The sequence below is a fragment of the Apium graveolens genome, chromosome 3 (genome assembly GCF_009905375.1).
Source record: "Apium graveolens cultivar Ventura chromosome 3, ASM990537v1, whole genome shotgun sequence".
Lineage (NCBI taxonomy): Eukaryota > Viridiplantae > Streptophyta > Magnoliopsida > Apiales > Apiaceae > Apium > Apium graveolens.
The window spans coordinates 126,772,901-126,796,045 of NC_133649.1; the positions used below are offsets into that span (position 1 = coordinate 126,772,901).

General features: G+C 33.3%; 1 protein-coding gene across 2 annotated transcripts; it reads right to left on the reverse strand.

The window, feature by feature from the left end:
• Positions 1-6,501: 6,501 nt before the first annotated feature.
• LOC141712734 (uncharacterized) lies at positions 6,502-21,490 on the reverse strand. 2 transcript variants are annotated; one of them, XM_074515778.1, is made up of 15 exons: positions 21,291-21,490; positions 20,855-20,920; positions 20,721-20,772; positions 20,293-20,432; positions 13,432-13,533; positions 13,052-13,123; positions 12,867-12,970; positions 12,684-12,765; positions 10,367-10,459; positions 9,988-10,052; positions 8,581-8,593; positions 8,406-8,486; positions 7,013-7,121; positions 6,782-6,892; positions 6,502-6,605 (listed from the first exon to the last, which is right to left on the reverse strand). In XM_074515778.1, the coding sequence occupies exons 1-15, from the start codon at positions 21,426-21,428 to the stop codon at positions 6,574-6,576; spliced, it is 1,260 nt and encodes a 419-aa protein (XP_074371879.1). In that variant the 5' UTR covers positions 21,429-21,490; the 3' UTR covers positions 6,502-6,573. The 2 variants fall into 2 exon arrangements, with proteins under 2 accessions (XP_074371879.1, XP_074371878.1); XM_074515777.1 differs by having other exon boundaries at positions 6,502-6,626.
• Positions 21,491-23,145: the final 1,655 nt, after the last annotated feature.

The window sequence follows — 23,145 nt, forward strand, 5'->3', positions numbered from 1 at the left end:
ACTTGAGGTCATCATAGTCATCTTGTGTACACTGAACTATGCTTTGGTTTAGTTCTTAGTCTCCAGGGACAATTATTAGGGCTCTACTGGGTATAGGAATTTGTACACGAAGATAGTGTATGATCAATAAAGGATCTACCCCTTCCAGTGAAGGAAGCGAATGTTCAAGGCTGATCCACTTATGCTAGTTCAGGAATCTCTGGCCAGAGTGAATGAAATTAGAAAGGAGTTTCTAATTTGCATAGAACTACGCATAGTAAATGGTAAGCAAGTGATTAAATTAGATAGGCTTGACACGAGATCCATGCCTTGTATTTAATCGGGACATTGTAGGGTAGAAGGAGTTTATTGTACCGTAACTATTCACTGAATAGGTTCTAGGTATTCTAAGCAGTGAATTCATATTATCCAGATAGTCACGATATGCTGAGAAGTATCCCTCACGATGTAGAATAAATATGATTAATTAATTAATCATATTTAATAAATTAGAGAATTTATATAAATAATGATAAAATAGTTTTATTATTATTTATTTCTACTACCGGCTTAATATTGAACCTACAGGGTCACACCATAAAAAGAGAATGATTTAATGGTGGAGGAATTAATTAATAATGGCTAATAATTATTTATTTGTGAAATAAATAATTAATTGGTAAATTTAATAATTGATTAAATGAGATTTAATTGATTATAAATTAATTAAGAAAAGTTCTTAATATTATTAATTAAGGATTTAATTTTTTGGAAATTAAATCAAGAGAGAGAATTATTTCTAAAGTGTTTAGAAAAAGGATTAATAATTAAAAGGTGTTTTAATTATTAATGAGAATAATAAATGGGATAATAATAATAATAATATTTATGGGAAAATTTCAGCTGAAAATTTTGCCTATAAATATACTATTATAAATCCTATTTTTATTCTAACCCCAAAATTTTATAAAACATAATTCTCTCCACCTCCTCCTCCTCCTTAATGTCGTTTTCTTGGTGGATACCGGTGGAGTGCTTCACGTTTGAGGAGCAGCTGCTAAGGATCTCCGATCGTTGCTTTTGGATCACATATTAAAGGTTAGTAATCGATCCATATGTTTTTACCACGATTTATATGCTTTTATTTGGATTTTATATATTTAAAAGTATTTTACCATGCCTCCGCTGCGATCAAAATCCAACACAATTAGCATGTTCAAAAGTCAGGTATTAGATTATCTTTTCATACATTTGAATCTTTTACTAGTAAACGAGTCATGTCCATTTCTATGATCACAGCGTTTAAAGTTAATATATGATGAAAACAACAAACAAAAATGTGTATTACACAAGACGATTAAGTATGCCATATCTAGTAAAAATGTGTAATGAAGTTGAACCATGGTTAGAGGACAGAATTGGAGGCAAATGCTTTTGTAATATCCAAATTAGGTGACTTTGTAAGCAAACAAGGATCACTGAATGCCAAAGTTGAGTTATTTGGAATCTACACCAATCACTACTACTACTATTATCTGGGAAACTCTCTTTCTAAAATTGCCGTGCTTGCTAAGCTAGACCATTACGTCCTGCTTAGGGGTGAGTTTATACAACAAGCTTACAGACTAATATGCAATTATGAATTAGGTAGGGGAGTGGATTTAAATCATGATCATCTGAGGTGTTTTTATGCATGAAAACTGTATTCCTAGTCTGAAGGATCAACTGAATTTGCAGTGGACAGAACTAGCACATAACAAATGAAGCAGTACTAATTATTAAACTGCCTTAACGGGATTGGCATATATGTAGATACTCGTCCGGAGGCTATCCGGGTCAACATAATCGGCAATGGGGGTTTACTCAACACTATAAGGCTATGTTTGTTTTTCAGGATTAAGGGAGGGATTGGATTATAATACTTAAAAAAATATTATCACTTGTTTGTTTTGAAAATTGGACCGAGGGATTATAGTACCAGGATAACAAGTTATGTTCATTACACAGGATAATATAATACCCGGCCTGTGCTGGTATTGGAAGGGATTAAAATGTTATTGGAACAAAATACCCTTACTAAGTTGAAATAATTACAGCTCTATACTGATAGATATTTTGTAAACCTCATCTCACTAGTATCGTCCCCTCATCTCGATAATACGCAGCCCCCATGGCTTTCATACGTGCGAATACATATGTATATGTATAGCTGTCCATTTCGTTACAGATCAACTGCAAACAAAGATTTACTTGTTATCCGGTAAGAATTTTTTTCGAATTTTTTTTTAGACTTTTGTGTTTCTGAGTTATAAACAACTTTTATTTTGATGATTTTCATCTGATCCATGAATTATTTTTTACATCTGAAGCAAGTTTGATTAGAGTTATTTTACTCCTATGTATTTTTGTTGTTTTTTTTGTTCTATGATAATTTTTGTGATGTTTCTTTGATGGATTATTTGTTTGATTTTTAATGTAGACAATATGTTTGTTCATATGTTTGACTCGAGTTCTGAAAATATATTCATGGGTTAAGGTTAATTCATCGATTTGATTTTGTAAACTCAACAGTTTTAGTACCGTATAAATATATGGTTCATTAGATTATTGGGTGCATTAGAAACCCTGTTCTCATCCTATGTAGCAACATATTTTCTAACAAATTTGTCGCAATTTTTATATAGATATATATAATGGGCTCCTTGGATGATCTGATGATATTACAACAGCTAATGCGTCATTTGAGTACGATATTGTCGTTATATGTGCATATCATTCATTTAATACGTTTGTTGCATCAAACCTCTTAAAGTACTTCGAGAGTTAGTAGGGATATAAGATTACTTCGTAGAAAGAGAGGTGCTGATTACTTGGACGATACCATAAATGATGGAGATTTGACCCTTAAGGAGCAACTTCGTATGAATAGAAATACATACGATATCTTGTGCGAACTGCTTCACGAGTATGGTCTTAGCGACTCGAGAAATGTGAATGTTGAAGAGCAAGTTTGTTTTTTCTTACACATACTCGCTGGCCATCAAAAAAATAGGTCAATTAAACATACTTACCGAAGATCAAGCGAAACCGTGAGCAAATACTTCAACAATGTTCTTAATTATGTCTTACGGTTGCACGATGTTCTTTTAAAAAAGCCTGAACCAATTACCGAATCTTGCAATGATCCTAGGTAGAAATGCTTTCAGGTAGTACCATCACTTAAGGCTGTTAAAAAACTTTTGATGCATAATTTTAATTTCCTTAATTTTTTTAAATGTTTTCCTATTTTGTAGAATTGTTTATGTGCTCTTGATAGAACTCATATTAGAGTTAGAGTCCCTGCGCACGAACATACGAATTATAGAAATAGAAAGGGTGAAATTTCTACCAATATATTAGGAGTATGTACACCGAATATTATGTTCACCTATGTGTTACCTGGTTGGGAAGGCTCTGCTGCAGATGGCAGAGTACTTCGAGATGCAATTACTCGTAAGAATGGTTTATGAGTTCCTACTGGTAAAACTAATACTCTTGTTTAATTACTTCAGTTATAGTATTTTTTTTTGCAATACTAGATTAACTTTAGTTTATATATATATAGGATATTATTATCTTTGTGATGCTGGTTATACAAATGGTGATGGATTCATGGCTCCACATAGAATACAGAGATACCATTTAGCAACATGGAAAGGGAATCGTCCGACTTGTCCTGAAGAATACTTTAATATGAAACATTCCGCCACACGTAATGTAATTGAAAGAGCTTTTGGAGTTCTTAAATTACGTTGGTCCATTCTTAGGAGCCCTTCCTTCTATCCGTATAAAATTCAGTGTCGCATTATCACCGCGTGTGTCCTTTTGCACAATCTGATTCGGAAGGAAATGGGCGGGGATCCTTATGACGCAATTTATGATAATCAGGCCAATCAATCAGCATTCAGCTTGGATTCTAATGTTATTGATACATGTGAGCCATCTAGTCAATGGACAGAAAAGAGACGTCAAATGGGTATAAAAATGTATAATGAATGGAGGATAAGGAGAGGTCTTGCTCCTTGGCAAGGCTGAAAGTAGTAGTTGATTGTAATAGCTTTGAATTTTAGCATTCTGAAACCTTGTATTGTGACAAATGATTAAATATTAATGTCCATGACTTGAGTAATTGACTTCTTTAGTTTGCTTTAGTTTGAGTAATTTTTTTCTGTGTATCATTTATTTATATGGTTTTATTTCTGTGTATCATTAGAAATGTTTTTTTAATCAAATGCTTCTTGCTTGATCGGAGGTTATTTTTCTGATTATGTTGGAAATGTAAATTTGAGATTAGCTTGTATGTGATTATATGGCCTTTTTTGCAACTTTTTTGTTGTGATGTCTTCATTAGGTATAAAGATATCAATGTGATGTTTCATTAATTGGTATATGTTTTGTCTTGATCCTTGAATATAATATGATCGTTATCATCCTTTTAATTTTAGAAATCTCACATGGCATCCTTATCATCAAGTGGAAACAATCTCAGAGAAGGAAGAAATAGGAGGACTTGGACATTAGTAGAAGAAAAGGCTTTGATAGATTCTTATTATCTAATAATTGCTGATGGCTACAAGTTAGATAATGGACAATACAAAACCGGATATCTACTCGAGTTGGAAAAGAATATGATCAATCTCATTCCAGGTACTGATTTGCATGAAAAACTACATATAGAGTCTAAAATAAAGACGTGAAAAAAATTATGGGGTTCTGTCTATAGTGCTTTGGCGACTAGTGGTATTGCTTGGAATGACTCTCATAAAATGCTGAGTATTGATGATGAAGACGTGTGGACTCAAATGTGCAAGTTAAATGTGTCATATTTAAAATGTACAATATGTGGTTATTGAGTAGTTATTTAGTGTTGTTTTGGACCAAACATGTGTGTGACGCTTAAATATTATTTTCTTATAGAGAGATTTGGAGTTGGCTAAGCTTCGTAACAAGCCTGTAGAGTGGTATGATGATTGGCAGAAAATTTTCGGTAAGGACAGAGCTACAGGTGAACATGCTGAGGCCCCTGCGGATATCATTGAAAATCTTGATAAAGAGCAATTTGAAGCTGCTGAATTTTCGTGTTCTACTGGTGATTCACATGCAAACGAAGGAAAGAGGAAAAAAGCAAAGTTACAAGATGTTGTATTGGCATCAATGGAGAAAATGCAAGAAAATGTTGAGAGCCTATTAAAAACAACTGTCGAACAATTTGGAGTAATGAGTCAAAGAATTGGATATGAGCATGATTTGGGCAAGTCACGACGAGAAGTATACGGCATCATTAACAAAATTCACAATTTAAACAGTACACAAAAGTTGTTAGCAGCTTCAAAAATAGTCGATAAGCCCGCGGATGTTGATCTATTTTTAAGCCTCCCTGAAGATATGCAAACTGAATTCGTGCATTTAAAGTTAAGTGGGCATGTGTGAGGACTCCAGACTCCAGAATGCGTAAAATATTTTGTTGGGTTTCTTAATATGGTTTGTTGGGTTTCTTAATTTGATGATAAAACTAATTTTAAGGTAATATGGACCATTTATTATTGCTACATAATTTAACAAACTTTTATTTTATCATTAATTAAAAAGTATGCAATATTTCTAGTTTATCTAAATTTAATGCAGATTTATATATTTTTTTGAAATAATTGGTTATATAATTTTTTACATGAAACTTGGTTGATTATGATTAAAATATAATTTAAAAGATTATGTTTTAGCAATTTACTTTTTCAATAATAATCAATCCAGATCTATATCTTTTATTTAGCAAACAAGGGATATAGGACTATTTAAATAATTATAATCCCAAAGATAATTTTACAAACAAACATGGTATTGGATTATTTTAATGGATTATAATACTTGGGAAAATAAGAAGGGGATTATAGTGAATGGATTATAATCCCGGAATTATAATTTCATGAAACAAAGATGGTATAAGTACATGAGTTATCCTGAATACAGTACATAGCAGAGACGATGCGAAGAGGTATTCCACATAGGATTCTCCTTTTACAACTAATACTGATTTTACTTGAGACATTACAAAAAAATGAATAAAAATTCAAGAATCAGTTTGCCTTTGCACTATTTTCCATGATGTATGAACAACATTTTAACTTATTTCAATGTAGGAGCCACAAATTGACTTATTTCCTGAGCTAAATGTATGCACCTCGTACTAACCAATAAAATTTTTAATTTATGTTACACTGCCAAAAATATCAATCCAGCTCACTGTATGCATCACACGGTGCATTGTATCATAGAGTCGTCCAAACGCACCCTAAATGATATTGGTAATTGCCAATGATAATCATTATTCTGGCTGAGCAATTACCTTTGTGATCTTTTCACTTTTCCTATCATTCTAATTTATGATCTGCTACCGGTTAGCACGATATTCATTCTTTTTACTAAATTAGCACAATATTCTTTTGGTAGTAAAAATATGCAACATACTCGATCACTGCTCTAATATGTTTAAAAGCATATCAAAACATAAAATCAAATACAGATAACAAATGATATACCAAGAACTTCAATAAACTTTCAGATGAAAAGGTGCATGCATTCCATTGCCCCTACAGTAATCACATGTGCGCCTAGGTGAGACAGAAAAGAAGAAGAAAATGAGAGTGCACTGTATGGAGCCTGAGTATAAACACAACTATTTCTTGGTAGTCCTTTTGGTCAAATATCTCCACACGAATGCTCCTTTCAAACAATTAATTTTAAGAGTTTAAAATTTGATCCAAACCTAAATTAGTCGCAGTGGTGGGTCTCAAATGTTCAGATCGATATAAATCTTCATCTTTTATAATTGGTGGAATACTCCAAGATCCAAGAGGTGAACCGGACTTCTCGCCACCTAAAGGTAAATGATCAATAATTTGAAAGCTATATAAAAAGGAAGAAATATTCATGCAGCTAACATTTGCATTACTGATAGTACTTTTATATGCAGCACAGCAGCAGTAAATTAGTTTACCTTCACTAGTGGCTTCCTCACATCTTTCCTGATATTTAACAGATAGAAGTGGATCCAGAGCTTTTAGCAAACAAATATACTTATCTTCAGTCTCGGAAATAAATTTAGCCTGGGAAATATAATAAGAAACCCCTCAGATAACGATAGGTTCCAAGTGAATTTATTGCAGATTAAAAATAATTGGAATTCTAAAGATTTTTTTAAAAAAAATGGACTATAATAATTCCTTAAAAAAGAATGCTTTCAGTAATCGATATGAATAGACATAAAAAAGAGTCAAAAGAGTGTACATGTATGTAATGATATAGCAATTGACTCCACACAATAGGAGATATTTATCTCCTTGTTGTATACAAGAGGACAAAGTAGTCTCCTGATATAGAGCAAACTCTAGGATTCAAATAAATACTTTCTGAACTATCAACTACTAAAGCTCATCTTCCCCCATCATTACTGGATTACATCTCAGCATCTTACAAATCAGTACTTCTTTAGCCATTATAAAGGGTTTCCAAAGAAAAATCAAGTTCATTATTTCTTTTCTTTTATAACTTGACCACATAATAGGTTGATATTATAATAAAGCCGACCTCAACTGCAGACCCAAAGGGCCGAAGATACTTGTACCATGCATCCAAAGCTTCAATATGCTTTATCATGGAATCAAGCAATACAGCATCGGAGAATATAGGTTCTTCCAGAATTAATATCTGATTTGTTACATAAATCTTCACGAGCAATTCAAGAGAACAATACAAGGTTCATATTGTCATTAATTGGGACCTAATAACATATATATGAACCAGAAGGGGCAACCTTAGAATTAGATCATATGCTCAATTAGTTACATTTATAACATGTATCCATGCATACTGTTAAAAGATGACCAACAGTGGGTTTTCAACCATCAACCTGTTTTTCTCTTAATCATGAAGATCTGGATTACACCAGTTGGTAAATGGAAGAAGTAATTGCTCAGTCTTGTCTAAACACAAATATACACAGGATCTTGTATAAATTAAAGGTAATAAATTAATAGCAGCATCAAGCATCAACTTGACTAATTAATAAAACAAGAGAATTAAGAAGAGATTAGGTTGTAATAGAAAAGTATCAAAAGCTCGTTCGTTACCTATCCACAACTCACAAGGGAATCGAGAATATTCATTACAGTACCATATGATGTATGTTCTGATCATATACTGTATATATATAGAGATATATAAAACAGTGCAAAATTAGTAATTTTATTTCTCTACCAAATTTTGCATCGGTAGCACTGCTTGTAATCTAAGTAATTACATCAAATAGATAGTCAATGGGTAAATACAGTGAAGAAGTATCACCTTTTTATTGATAAAGAAGTTCTTAGCTAATATCCACTATAACTTACCAGCATGGCTGGGGCTCCAACAGAACCATATATTCTGACAAACATGCGAAGAACATTGAAACTGTTTTCTAATACATCATCCTACAATGAAATGAAAACCATTAAGCCTGAAGAACAGTAAACATGCTTCAAGTACCAAAATGAGATGCGAAGAACCTATATTTTCAAAAGTTACCTCGTAGTCAAACCTGCAGCATAGTCAATATGTCATTTTAGTTATTTGAAGTCAACAATGCTTTCACAGTTTCTGAAATTTAACTAAAAATAAATGAGCAGAATAATAACCAACACAAATAAAGACTTAAAATTTGTATTTGCCTGGGAGCAGCAAAGGACATGAAGCATGCTGCAAGATTATACACATGAGTTATTGATGTAAGTATATCCTGCAAGTTTCTTCAATGTAAATTAGACTAGCATTGTTGCTTCCAATTACTTGGTGTGCAATGGGCAATGGAAGTTTGTTTATATTTAGGTATACAAATACCTAAAGTATAGTATCTTTGCAAATATCGGAACAATGTTTTACCATAGAAGATTTCCTCTGTACTTAAAACTGGATTTGGTGACTTCCAAAACTTGGGGTCCTTTTGACAACTAAATATACAGTGATGATGATTAAATTATCACAGCCAGATTCCTAAGTTTTCTTGAATGTTAACGAGTAGACTATTAAAGAACTAACTCGAAGAATGAGATTCCAAATAACTTCTTGATTTTTGGTTTAACCCTGGACCCAAATAAAATTTCTTTACTGATAATATATATAATTTTACCCGGTAAATATAAGTGTCCGTGATATTTAAGGACCATCTTACTACTAACATGTGCCAGAATATATTGGTTAAATGATAATAATAAAGCCAAATTAAGAATTAATTTTACAAGCAGTTTCAGCACTAGGGTATATATCTTGTATGGCGATTGAATAAAATATGATGTTTTGCATTTTTTACACAACAACATACTAATATAACCTTAGATACTTTAAGAGCATATAGAATTTTTAAAATAAATGTACATACTTTGCAGATCTTAAAGATATTGTCTGGCACACTAAAGTTCTTACTTTTAATCATTTTACAAAGTGACTTAGACTGAATTAGTATGTGTGTATACATCACCTTTTATCCAAAATCATATACAGTATATTTATACTAAAACAGGGCCAGCATATTCAAATTTCAATAACATAAAATAAGATGTACTCAGCACGGGAACTTAAATCAAGAACATTCTCCAATTCAATTTGTCAAAACAAACAATTCCAACAGCTCCAGATAGCAACTAGTCATCAGTTCATTCCCGTGCATTAAGAAATAAGCCCTTGGAGATGCAAGCATCTAAGGACATAAGTAATGATGATACATAGGAGCAAACACAACCCTCTTCCTCATTAATTTTTTTCCATACATGACAATTAAGTTGTAACAAAAGAATGTCAAGACTCGAGAGCTATCTTTTAGTTTATCTTAAAAAATAAGAAAATAATTAAAATTTAAAACTTAAAGCAGAAATTGAGTAATAATTCGCAAAGTCAATAATTAAGAAAAATGTGCTAATTAGCTGCAACAGTACTTACAAGTCATCAGATACTTCCACGAGACATTCTGATACTGAAAGGAATTCCATATGCAATTCATTAACCTTTACTCCGCTTCAACAAAAACAAACCAAGCTAGTTAATTGTTCTGTTGTTCTGCCTCCCACATAAGTTTGTCAAGAAACGAGTACTTAATATTTAAGCTAAAGCAGGACCGATCCATATATTTTTGAACAAGAGGAACTAATAATAGTCGAAAAGGTTTTAAATGGGCAATACCTTAACGAACAGCAATTGAAGTAAACTTTAAAAGGAAAAATATATATCTATATAATAAAACCATATATAAGATAGATATGAACAGAAAACTGTGTTTTCAAACAAGAGAACAAGATGTTTTTTAGTGACAGGAGTATACCTTTTCACCTCTCAACTGATACAACAAAAGATTAAGAACTCGATAATCAAAGGATTTCAGGTGGATTGCTGTCATCACATCATCAATAGATATCTGTATGTATTACAGGAAAAATTCTTAGTTAGACTTAGCTAATTTAAACGCCACCCATGGATATGAGAAGATAGTTTATCCTAATAAAAACGTTAATTTGCCGATATATATAATTGCCAATTGTTTCCATGATCTGAAAATTTGTAAGGGAAGGAGAATACAGTGCGGGATTAAAAAGGAAATCTAGCTATGTTTCTGCCATTAATTAATTTGGGGTAAGGACAGTGCACTACTTTTTCTAAACACGCGACAGTCACAAAATTTGGGGACTCTATTTTTGCTAATTCTGGGAAAAAATCAATCTCAGCGCCAATTGTTTAATCTGAAATGATATTTACTTTAGAAATATTCTCTTTTTAAAGATCCTAATTTCATGTAATATGACGGAATGCAGTCCCGTCTTAATGGTTTAATTTAGCAAAAGGTTCAAAATGTTTGACATCTCACTTGAACATCTTGATGGAAGGACATACAGTTAGAAATTTGCTTGGATACCTAAGATGCGAATCAATTGATATTAATTTTACATTACGGATAGTTTCGAAGTTCGGTTCTTTAAATTAAGGGTTTATGTTTTACTCTTATTTTAGTGTACTTCAGCGTGCATAGAGAAGATTTATTGTATTTAGTCTATTGTTCAGAACGAGGATACTAAAGTTCCTCTATGACGATATTGCCTGACGATATTGCCACTGTGGACTAGGCAGTCCTAAAGTATGTCTACCCATTAAGACAATAATGTTTTACAGGTAAGTTCAAATTAAAACTTTTAGCTCAATTGACATTTTAATGATGTAATTTAGTATGATTCTTTAATCCAGACAGCAATTAAATGACAGATATAATAATATGAAGAACCTGAAGTTGAAGGATAATGCAATACTAGAAGCTATCATTTAGGCAGTAAATTCTGTTGAAACCATTTGAAACTAGGAAACATTCTCACCTACCTTAAATAAACTTGATCTATCACTGCTTAAAATGAGTGGAAAAAGAAATTGGTTAAATTACAAGTACATGTAATATATTAAATATATACTCTCTAAATGACTCACCACACTGGTATGGCACAGCTGAATGGAGGGGGGAGGGGGGGAACCGCAACTAGAATGCGTTTTCGCTTTCAGAAGTAGGTCCGATCAGTTTAACTCCACTCTCTAAGCTCCGGTAATTAGATCTCTTTGGAGGTTTACCAGGCAATGCCATCATCCCTTTCCCTGCTTCCATCGGGGACCGACATTGAGAAACTCTTAAATTCTATGTTAAGCGAACTCTAAACACCTTCTATAGCCTTTCTCCGGCTCAAGCGAGCCTATACCGACTTGCTTTCAAACACGATTGGACTTTTTAGATCCCTTTTCTTTCTTTCAGGTATATCATCAAAAAGAAGAAAAACGATGCATGCTGTCGCCATAACAACTACTTTCGTAAGCCAAGCCCACCCACTCTTGAAGCTTCATTAGCTTCTTTGAGTTTGACTCTTACATAAAGTAAAGACCAGTGATCCATTACCAAACTTCACCTTTTTGGCTACCCTCTTCTATCAGTAAACATGACAGGTATTGATCTGAAGAGAAAAGTATCTTGATGCTTTTATTAGCTATTAAAACTCTTTGTGCTTGCTTGGCAGATGTCCTTTACCTATCTGCTTTAGACTCGGTCACTAGTTTACAGTAGAGAAAGAAGATGGTTATATATTGACCATTACACTATAAATATCCTCTCTCAATATGGTCTTGCGCTTTATAGGTGAAAATGCCTACGGGGTCTATAGGGAAGTTTATGTTTCCATGAAATTTACAAGATTAACTAGAATATTAAGGGATAACGCGATGAGATAGCTCAAATGGTAAGAACTTATCTCTTGTCGTCCCGGGTTCCAGGTCCGATTCTCGCTCAGCCCCCGAGATTTGTTAGAACAGATACTCATTTAGTCATTTGTAAGGCATACAAGCCTAATTATTCAAAAATTAAATATATTAGGGGAACATATAAACTCGCTAACCCTCGAGATTTGTTTGTGAAAACCTACATGCTAACTTATCAAACCCAAACTGCCAGTTCGCATATGACTGTACTCGTTATATGCAGGCGCTGATATTAACAGGTAAAAGCTTATTTACATAACTACTGCCTTGATAAAATTCCACTTCATAAAAGTTTATCTCTAAGTGATACAAAAATACAAATAAACAACAGACAGAAGGAAAAAACTAAATCCTACCTCCAATCTGTTTGTTAGTGCACTACAGAGCTTTCTTTCAATGGTCCAATATTGCTCTCCACATTTGAATTCTTCCTTTATCCTGAACATGATCAGATACGATACTAAATTTAACAAATCTCATAATGAGTATTTTTTTAAACCTATTTTTATCATAGAAATGCAAAAAAAATATTGTTGTACCGCTCTGTCATAAGTCCAAGTCGCTCCAGGAGATGGACAAGTGGTATAAAAGGATCAGTTTTGAATGATTTCACTGAACTAATAAGACAGCTCTGATTCCCCTCCTGTACATCAGGAAAATCAAATCTAAGCAAAAGTTTAACACACAACAGAAACCAGATCATGCAAAGTAATTTTGGTATTACAGCATCAGGTGGTTCATTCAAAGGATCTCCGCTGGTTGGCAATTGTGTAAGCTTCTCATTCAAGTTGTCCAACTGATAGAAGAGCATGAAACTATAAGATAAATATGTGATAGAACATGGCAGTTTATGTTTATCAAATGCTCGACTAGCTGCAACTGTGCAACACTGCAACCAGATCACTTATCTTATGTGAGGCCAAATGTTCTTGTCTTATTTTTTAGTAGGGAGTGAGTGAGAGATGATGCGCTTCTATACATACAATCCAAGGATGGGACATACATGTTTGTCTTTATGATAGAAAATTATATCTCCAGATATAAGCTCACATCACACTGCTGCTACTAGCTGGCAAGATTTGAATTTATGGCAAGATTTTTCACCTGGTAAATATAACTTTCAGTGAATGAAAGCAATGGCAAGTATCTAAAGACTGATTGTGGCTTGTTAGCATCCATTCCGTGAAACATAAAATAAGACCTGCACTGATAATTGCAAATAGAATAAATACCAAACAGGGAAGATCTGGAAAGATAATATTTGCACACAAACATAATTTACAGATTTCTAGAAGGGGACATGCAAAGAAGAAAAGGGGTAAGCAAATATGCATGAGATGGAGATTTTACAAATTCACGGGACTCTGAAGAAACTTGCAATATTATATGATGATATTTTGCACATCACATATCTATGTTTAAAGTTCAATGCTTACTTACCAGAGCATGAGGCTCTCACATGGCAGATTATTATAGACTTCATGTTCTGTTTTATCTCAAAACCTTTTTAGTTCATAGGACTATAAGGAATTTATCACAAATCTCAGAAAATTGTAATAATGGAGTCACAAGAACATGTAAATTGTAGATGCCTATCTTACACATTAGCTGCCTGTTTACAAATATGCCTAGCAATATTGGGCATCATACTGTTGCCTACTAATAATTCCACGCTGAAATGGGGTCCTTCTCGGAAAAGAACCCCAAACATTTTAGGTATTATAGTACTAGTCTAGTTGATTTGAATTATAAATTATCATTTAGTTAGTTAGATATATTTGACAATGTCATGGCTAATATATTTTATGTTTAGCTTTCAGATCTTACTTGAACAGGATAAATCAGTACTTAACTGTTGATCAGTACTTATACTGGAAGTCAGGACTTAAGGATATCAGTACATATGTTATCAGGAGATAATCATCAGAAGATAGATATCAGAACTTAAGTGCTGAAGGACGATCAGATAAGGACAGTAGCTGATTAAAGGAAAGAAGATCAAGATAAACATAATAAGAGATATGCATGAAGAAGGAATTCCGTGAAGAATGGAATACTTGGAAGAAAAGATATCTGATTGATATATTTTAGGAAGCAAAATTATATTCCATATCAATTAGCGATTATCTTGTAACTGTGTAGTATATAAACACAGATATAGGGTTTACACTATAAGTGTTATCATTATTAGAAAAGATTATTCATTGTAACCCTAGCAGCTCTCGTGATATTTGTTCATCACTGAGAGGTAACAGTTCCATACTGTAACAGAGTTTATTGTTTCAATAAAGTTTGTTTTCTGTTACTTAAGTTCTTAAAGCTCGATTTGAGTGTACTATACACTGTATTCACCCCCTCTACAGTGTGTGTGACCTAACAATTGGTATCAGAGCCTATCTGTTAACATACATACAGTTAAAGATCCAAACACAATCATGTCGGACACAGAAACTCCAACTAAGCCTACCAAAACTGAGGAACCACCAAAGACACAAATTCTGATTGGAGGAACATGTGGATGAAGGTACAGTGGAATTGCATTTTGTTCCCACAGATCAACAACTAGCAGATATCTTCACAAAACCACTGTGTGAAGCTACTTTTACAAGATTGGTAAATGAACTTGGAATGGTTTCAGGTTCTTTCTCTAAATCTGCTTAGTCTTGTTCTGTGTTATCAGACTTTATGCTCAGTATTTACAGAATTAATCTCATTGTGTATTCTGTGCTTAATTGATAAATGTCTTTAAGTACTGACTGTTGTCTGATATATATTTCTAAACTCTGATAAGTGATATGTCTGTTCAAGTACCTATTCAATCCTATGAGGATAACTGTGCTAGATACTGACATAGTAGTCTTCAATAAACAAATGATTCCATGTAAGAAGTAATTATTTCAGTGGAAACCCTATGACACTAGCAAATTCTGATACTTGAGCTTAGTTATGTTTACTTTGTATATCTTATTACTAAGTCACAAATTAGAATAATGCTACTCATCTGTTAAGTTCTGATACTAGTAAAACTGCTGAATGTACTAAGTGCTGATAAACCTCACTTATCAAAAGAAAAAGCAAAAAGATCAAAGAATAAAATCAGGTACTCCTTTGAGATCTAGAGTAAAAATGTGGAAGGGACGACCCAAGTGCATTGCTGGTATTAAGTAGATATGCATTAGAAAAGCAAAATATTTTCTTGGTGACTTTTCACACTCTATGATTACTGGAGAAATACTCTGATAATACTCTGAGAAGCTTAGGGAAAATCTTGTATAAGTATTGATGTAATTTCCATTTCATAAATGTATTGTCTTGATATATTAATGAAAGTTGTTTTTACTTCAAGATTTTGTCTCTGAGTTATTTTATCTTGTGTTAATAAATCATTGATGGAGCTAAGTTTGTCCCCAACAACTATGCTGCAGTTCTTGATCACACTGAAGCTCCATCTGAATTGCACTTTGTGCAAGATCTTCTTGCACATAGTGAGGTTGGGTATGCATTAACACAGCCTGAATTCTTTTCAAGCCAACAAGTTCTGAGGTTTTGGAGGACTGGACTTTTTGATGATGGTGGTCAACGTGGAACTCCCAGTATTATCTTCCAAGTGGGTGATTCATCCTTTGTAGTCACTCCTGGTACAGTACGCAGGGCTTTACATCTTCCAGAAGATTGTACTTTCTCAATTCCAGAGGACTCAGCCCTTCGGGAGTTAATGGCTGAATTGGGATATGAAAAGAGTCTGACGAAACTTGGACAGTTGAAACGGGCTAATATCAGAAGAGAATGGAGTTTCTTCTTTGATTGCATCACCAAAGCTTTTGAGAATAAATGTTCAAATTTTGATGTTATCCCAATTCTGAGTCAGCACATAGGGTATGCTATTATTCATCAAACTCATTTTGATTTTGCAACTGGAATAATTGGTTTTATTGGGGATAGGATGACAGAGGATCGAGATGTTGTTTATTTTGCTAGATTCTGTCAACTTATTTACACTTACTGTACTGATGAACCTCATTTAGTCAGCACTCAAACCCCACCTTTTAAGGTTGCAAAACGATACTTTAATGACCTGGTAAATGCTGATACCAAAAAAAAAAGTTGTTAGACCATTACAGATTCCTAAGTCTGTAAAACAGATCCTGGTAAATGCTGATCCTGATACTTATAGATCTGTTTACTCTGATGTCCAACCAACTCCAAACACCAAAAATCCATCAACCTCAGTACCTACCTCTCATTCTACTCAACCTACCCTCAGAACATATCTCAAATCCTATCTCTCAACTTCACAGACTGCACGACCTTCATCTTCAGCACCTACTGTGAAATCTTCATCTTCCAAGCCAAAGAGGACAAAGAATATTCCTCAAACATCTCAAAAGAGAAGGAGGATTGCATTGAGCGATGAATCTGATTCTGAGGAACCGGTTCCTGCTAGAGAACCTGCTGTTACTGAAGCTGAGAAAGAGGTTTCTCAGAAGGATTCTGAAATTGGGGGTTCTAGGCTTCTCAAGAGGCTTAGACGAATGATAGTTCCTGAAACTCCCAAGGAATCCAAATCAACAAGGAAGTACAAGAAACAGAGGGCACAAAGGTCAGTTTCAGATGATGAAGAGGAAGCAGCTAAGGAAGGGGATCAGGAATCTCTGATCTCACAAGACAAGGAATTTGCTCCAGTCACTTCTTCTCCATCAACTCCATCTCAGGAAGCTGTATCTGACAAGGCTAACTCACCATCTGTGTCTCTTGTTGATCCAGGCACAAGTGCTGATATTGATGTTCAACACTTGGTTGTGTCTGAAGTATTTCTCTTAGAAGCTCCAACAGCAAATAATCCTTCCACAACACCTGTTACTGATGCTGTTCAAACTCCAGAGTTATCAACAACACCTTCTCTGCATCAAGATGCTGATGATCAGACTTTAGGTGAGCATCAGGATATGGCTGTTGATCAGAACTTAGTACCAGATCAGCAATTAGAGGATGCTGAAGCCTCCATTGCTACTCACACTGTTGTCTTATCAGAAAATACTGATTCTTTAAGTTCTGATGCTGCAAATGCTGGAGATACTGGTGAAGCTGCTCCAACTGTAGATGCTGATGAAGCAGGTCCTTCAGGACATACTCCTCAACAGACTCTTCCTAAGTCTGAACTGGTAAAGGAGTTTGTTATCGAGGATACACCCGTACCTTGGAGTGAAACTCATGCAGGTCAGGAGTGGACTAAGGAATGGAACTCAGTTTCATGTGTTCCAACTGCAATACATCTTGCTGAGCACTTGACTAAAGCTGATGAAATGTTAAATTCTGATGATTTAAAAACCCAGCTTAGAGTCAATGCATTGAGTATTAAACATCTACAAGGTCTTCATTCAACTACTCATGCAGAGCTACACAAGATTCAGGAGAACTTTATCAAATAAGAACAAGTTTGGAAAATTGATAAGAAAAAGTTCTTTCAACCTACCATTGACAGGATTGCTTATATTGAGAAAACTCAAGAGAAATAACAAGCTCAGATTGATGACATTCTGACAAATCAAGCTTCTCAGCAATCGCAACTTACTGAAATCCAATCCTCAGTGGAATTACTTATCTCTCTTTTACTACCTGCTGATGCCAAAAAGGGGAGAAGGTAATTAAGTCCAAATGCAACACTAACAAGACACTGCAAGGAAAGGATGATGGAAATGATGATCAAGGATACTCTGGAATGGGTAGCGGTCATAGTCAAGGTAGAAGGTTTACATCAAGACAAGCTAGTCACAGGACAAGTTCTGATACTGGGAAAAGAATAAGTTCTGCTGCTGGTAAAAGGATAAGTTCTGATGAACTTCTAGATCTTGATGAGGAAATGTCAAGACAGTTATTTCTTCAAGAAAATCCAGGAATGGGCTTGGAAAGTTTAAAGGAAGAAGAAGCCAGACTTAAATCAGAGAAAGTCACATCTAAATCTGAAGCTTCTGGTAAAAAGTCACTTCCAAAACTTAAAGGCATTGTGATCAAAGAAAGGACACATACTGAAGCAACGTTGGCTAGATCACAACCACAAATAGATCCAAGATCCAAGGGTAAAGAAAAGGTTGGTGAACCTATCAAGGTTTATATACCTCCTGAGGAAGAAGAAATTACTGATGAAAAAGATGATCTTGCTCTGACTTCAAGAAAAGTTCTTAAAACAACCTCTGACATGGCTCAAGTTGTTCAGAGTCAAGAAATTGTAAGTTCTGATATTCAGAAGAAGCAAGTAACCTCTGACAGAGCTCAAGTTAACTTGATATCAGAAAATAGATCAAAGACACTCCTACCAGGATTCACTAAAGCAAAACAGACTCAATCTTTGAAGACTAATGCAAGTGGTTTTGAAGCAAGAGTAGTTACTGGAAAGGAAGCTAGAGATAAAACTGGATTGGGAAGTGCTGATGAAAGAAGAATACACAACATTACCAATGATCCAACTTCCTTGAGTGAACCAGGTATTGGAGCAACTCCTGAGAGATTGAATCAACTGGAATCTGTACAGATGGTTTACCATACCTACTTGAAAGAATACATCATGTTGTATTTCATGACAGATGGTAGGGTTTATCATATAAGACAAAATGCCATTCCATTGAAGTATTTTGAAGAATTGGAGCATATACTTTTCTTACTTCAAGTGGATGACAGAATAACAGAGACTGCTGCAAACTACTTAAAAGAACAGATTCAGAGACAGAAAAGGCTTTATTCTGTTAAGTCTGACAGCATATATGTTCCAAAGTACAGAGATCACAATGGTGATATTGTTGATATGAAGCCTAATACTGCACAAATCAGAACATATCTTGGTATTAAGGGACTTGAATTCAATCTAGAGTCTGACAAAGCTTATGTCATAAGACTAGATCAGGAGTTGAGAAAAGCAAAGATCAATGATCTCAGAGCTGAAATCTTTCAAACTGGTGAAGATACTGCAGAGCTTAAAGATGTCAAAAGGAGAATGATTGATGAACTCAGATATGCTGAGAAATGTTTGTTGAAGAACTATCTCAGAACAACTCTTGACATCAGAGAGATCAGAAAATGATGAAGCCAAGTTGAAGATCTACAACTGCTTAAATTCTGATATTTATACAGACTGAAGTTGTTATCAGAAGTTGAAATTGGTAAAAGCTTTAAGGACTGTAAGTTGTAGTTATCTAGTCTAATTCTCATGCATTTGTACTTAATTTTTTGACATCATCAAATATCTGTTAAACTTGTATATTATGTTAATTTACAAGTTAGGGGAGATTGTTAGATATATTTGATAATGTCATGGCTAATATGTTTTATGTTTAGCTTTCAGATCTTACTTAAACAGGATAAATCAGTACTTAACTGTTGATCAGTACTTATACTGGAAGTCAGGACTTAAGGATATCAGTACATATGTTATCAGGAGATAATCATCAGAAGATAGATATCAGAACTTAAGTGCTGAAGGACGATCAGATAAGGACAGTAGCTGATTAAAGGAAAGATCAAGATAAACATAAGAAGAGATATGCATGAAGAAGGAATTCCGTGAAGAATGGAATACTTGGAAGAAAAGATATCTGATTGATATATTTTAGGAAGCAGAATTATATTCCATATCAATTAGCGATTATCTTGTAACTGTGTAGTATATAAACACAGATATAGGGTTTACACTATAAGTGTTATCATTATTAGAAAAGATTATTCATTGTAACCCTAGCAGCTCTCGTGATATTTGTTCATCACTGAGAGGTAACAGTTCCATACTGTAACAGAGTTTATTGTTTCAATAAAGTTTGTTTTCTGTTACTTAAGTTCTTAAAGTTCGATTTGAGTGTACTATACACTGTATTCACCCCCTCTACAGTGTGTGTGACCTAACATAATGTCCAGTAAAGAGAAAGCTAATATAGTCTGACTGGTTTGATGTCTTCAGATGTAAGGTTTTCTACTTACAAAATCTTCCAAGGTAGAATTTGCTCTCTGCATAGCGTCAAACCCAACAATGGCCATATCATTAAATTCAGTGTCCAGCGACTGTAAAATAGCCTTCTGATCAGAGTGTACTGAAAAATCATTGCAGATACCTTCTTTACCTGGTACATGTTTAGGGTTTGACAAACTAAGATTATATGTACATACATATTAATGCTAGAGTTCTCCTGAGATACATTCACTTAAAATCAATATCAATTTTGCTAGGTAGATGGGACAAATAGTGAACCCGCTTCCCTCCACAACTCAAAAATCTCACTTAATAATACCAAAGTCTGCATAATTGCATAACATAAAGAACTGTTCATTTAAACATTTAATAATCATAGGGAGGGTCAATAACAATGAAAGGGTGTTGCATCTATAAGCTATAAAGATCCCGATCATACCATTTTTTTCACCAAGAAAAAGTGATGCTTCCTCAAGAAATGGTGCTGAAATCTGAAAATTCGACAGATTGTCAGTCAACGAACCCATAGTGGTTACTAATGAGTACAGAGAAGCAACAAGCAGTAATACTGACCTTTGACAAACTTGCAGAAATTAAACCGGATTTAGCCTCCATATCCAAGTTGCCACATGGTTGTATCTTGAGCATAAAGTTTTGAAAATCAAAAACAGAATAATATATAAGGTCTCCCGCAATTCCAACAAGGCATTTATGTTTTAGCGGAATACAAATCCCATTCCTGATTCCACAGACTACTAACTTATCTATTCTCATTCTATCAAATTCTAATACATTTTTATCAATCTTTTAGTTCATTTACATCGAATGATAAATACGTGGTGACATTTAAAATCAAACCGTACAACAAACAAGAAAGCGATCAAAATTTGTTGTATGTGATTATTGCAAGTGGTTAAAAATCATGCAAAAAATAAACAGTAACGCAAATTAAATTATGCAAAACAGATATAATATAAGTATATAAAAGGGGGTTTAAGAGGAGGTTTACCAGGAGAAGTATAAAATTGGCAAGAAAACGATTGGCATCAGGGTGATTCAAGTGAGGAGAAGAAGAGTCGATAAGGCCACGATTCTGTATGAACATCATTGTGTTTTGTACTTTCTCCAGCTTCTTTAATCCTTCCATGAGAGAGCGAGTACAAAATTGGTCGTAATCCTGTAGAGTGAATTACGATGCCGCCGCCTTAATCCCGAGTTTTAAAGAGTTTTAAAAAGGAAGGAAAGCAGGTGAAGGGTAAGTAAAGTAGTTTCATTTCTCTATGTAATCGAGCTACCGAGTTTTTAGAATGAGCGAAAGCAGGTGTTATTGAATGTAAATTTAACAATCTTTCACTCCAAAACTTTCACTCTAAAAATGGGATGAAAGTATTTTACCTCATAATCACTTACTTTCTTCCCATTAAAAAACTCGGGAGTAAGCCGTGAAGGTTCAAGACTTGAGCGTCGGCGTTTAGAGGATCTCCGAGTCACTTTTCGAACTATTATAAAATATTGACTTTTAACGATTTAACTGGCATAAAAGCCGGGTTAGTAAAATATTATCTCGAACAAAGAAATAATTTTTGAATATGATAAATAATTATTTTAATTTTTCAGTGAATTGTCTTACTTATTTTTCTTTTCATATATACAATTAAAATGGTATTGGATAATTTAAGTGATGAGAGCTTATTTTTTATCGTAGAGTTATGCGGGGAATAATTAAAAACAATAATTTTGTATATTTAGTATATTTTTAAAATAAAAATAATCTAATAATTCGTAATATATAAAAATATTGATAATATCTCATATTTTTAATATCAAAATATATTAAAATTGATTTATAATGTAAATGAATGACAAATTAAAAATGTGTGTTATATTATAATGTAAAAAATTAATTAATAAAATTATAGATTACTTTAAAATTATTATAATTTTTTAAGTACTGTTTTTATAAAAAAATATTTAATAAAATATATAAACATACTCTCTCTTTCTATATATATAGACAAAATGAATTTAAAATTGTGAAGTGAGTGAAATAAATTGGAAATGAATATAAGCTGAGTGAAACAAATATAAGGTGACAAAGTTTTTAAAATTTTATAATGAAACTACAAAAATTAAATAAAAAGAAGACACATAAATAATATAAACCAACATTTTATTTATTCAAAAATTAAAGTAATAAACGAAGAATTTGATAAAAAAAAGAGGATGTGTTTTATCTAATAAGAATTTTAAAGTAAGTAAGGATATTATGTAGCACAATGGTAGTGATATGAAATTTTTGATTAGGAGATTTGGGGTTTGATTTTTAGTGGATAGAACAATATACCTATTTTTAACAAAAATTGTGCCAGAAAATGCATTTTTATAAATTTCCAACATAAAAGGGCAAAATTATAATTTTACCATCATTAAAATGGTTCAATTTGTCCCAAGTCCTATTTTAATATGTAGAAGGAGATATTATTATAAATTAAACTATGAAAACTAAAAAATGGAGTTACATAAATAATATAATGCAACATTTTATTTACTCAAAAGTTAAAATAATAGAAAAATATTATGATAGAAAGAGTATATGTGGTTTATCTAATAAGATTTTTAAATTAGACCCAATGAGATATGCAGCATAATGGTAGTGACATGTTATCTAATAAGATTTTTAAATAAGACTCGATGTGATATGTAACATAATGGTAGTGACATGTACTATTATGATAGAAGGCCAAGGGTTCAAATCTTTTTGAGTGTCATTTGTGTGATTTTTGAAAATAAAAGGGCAAACTCATAATTTTATGGTCATTAAAATGGCTCAATTTGCTCTTGGTTGCACTTTAATATAAGAAGGA

Bases quoted from the DNA above. Each gene is read 5' to 3' on its own strand.
- LOC141712734 (XM_074515777.1), bottom strand. From the start codon at position 21,428: ATGGAAGGATTAAAGAAGCTGGAGAAAGTACAAAACACAATGATGTTC. The intron at 20,773-20,854 runs GTCAGTATTACT...TCGAATTTTCAG, and splicing joins TTTCTGCAAGTTTGTCAAAG to ATTTCAGCACCATTTCTTGA. The intron at 12,766-12,866 runs GTACAACAATAT...GATCATGTTCAG, and splicing joins CTTGGACTTATGACAGAGCG to GATAAAGGAAGAATTCAAAT.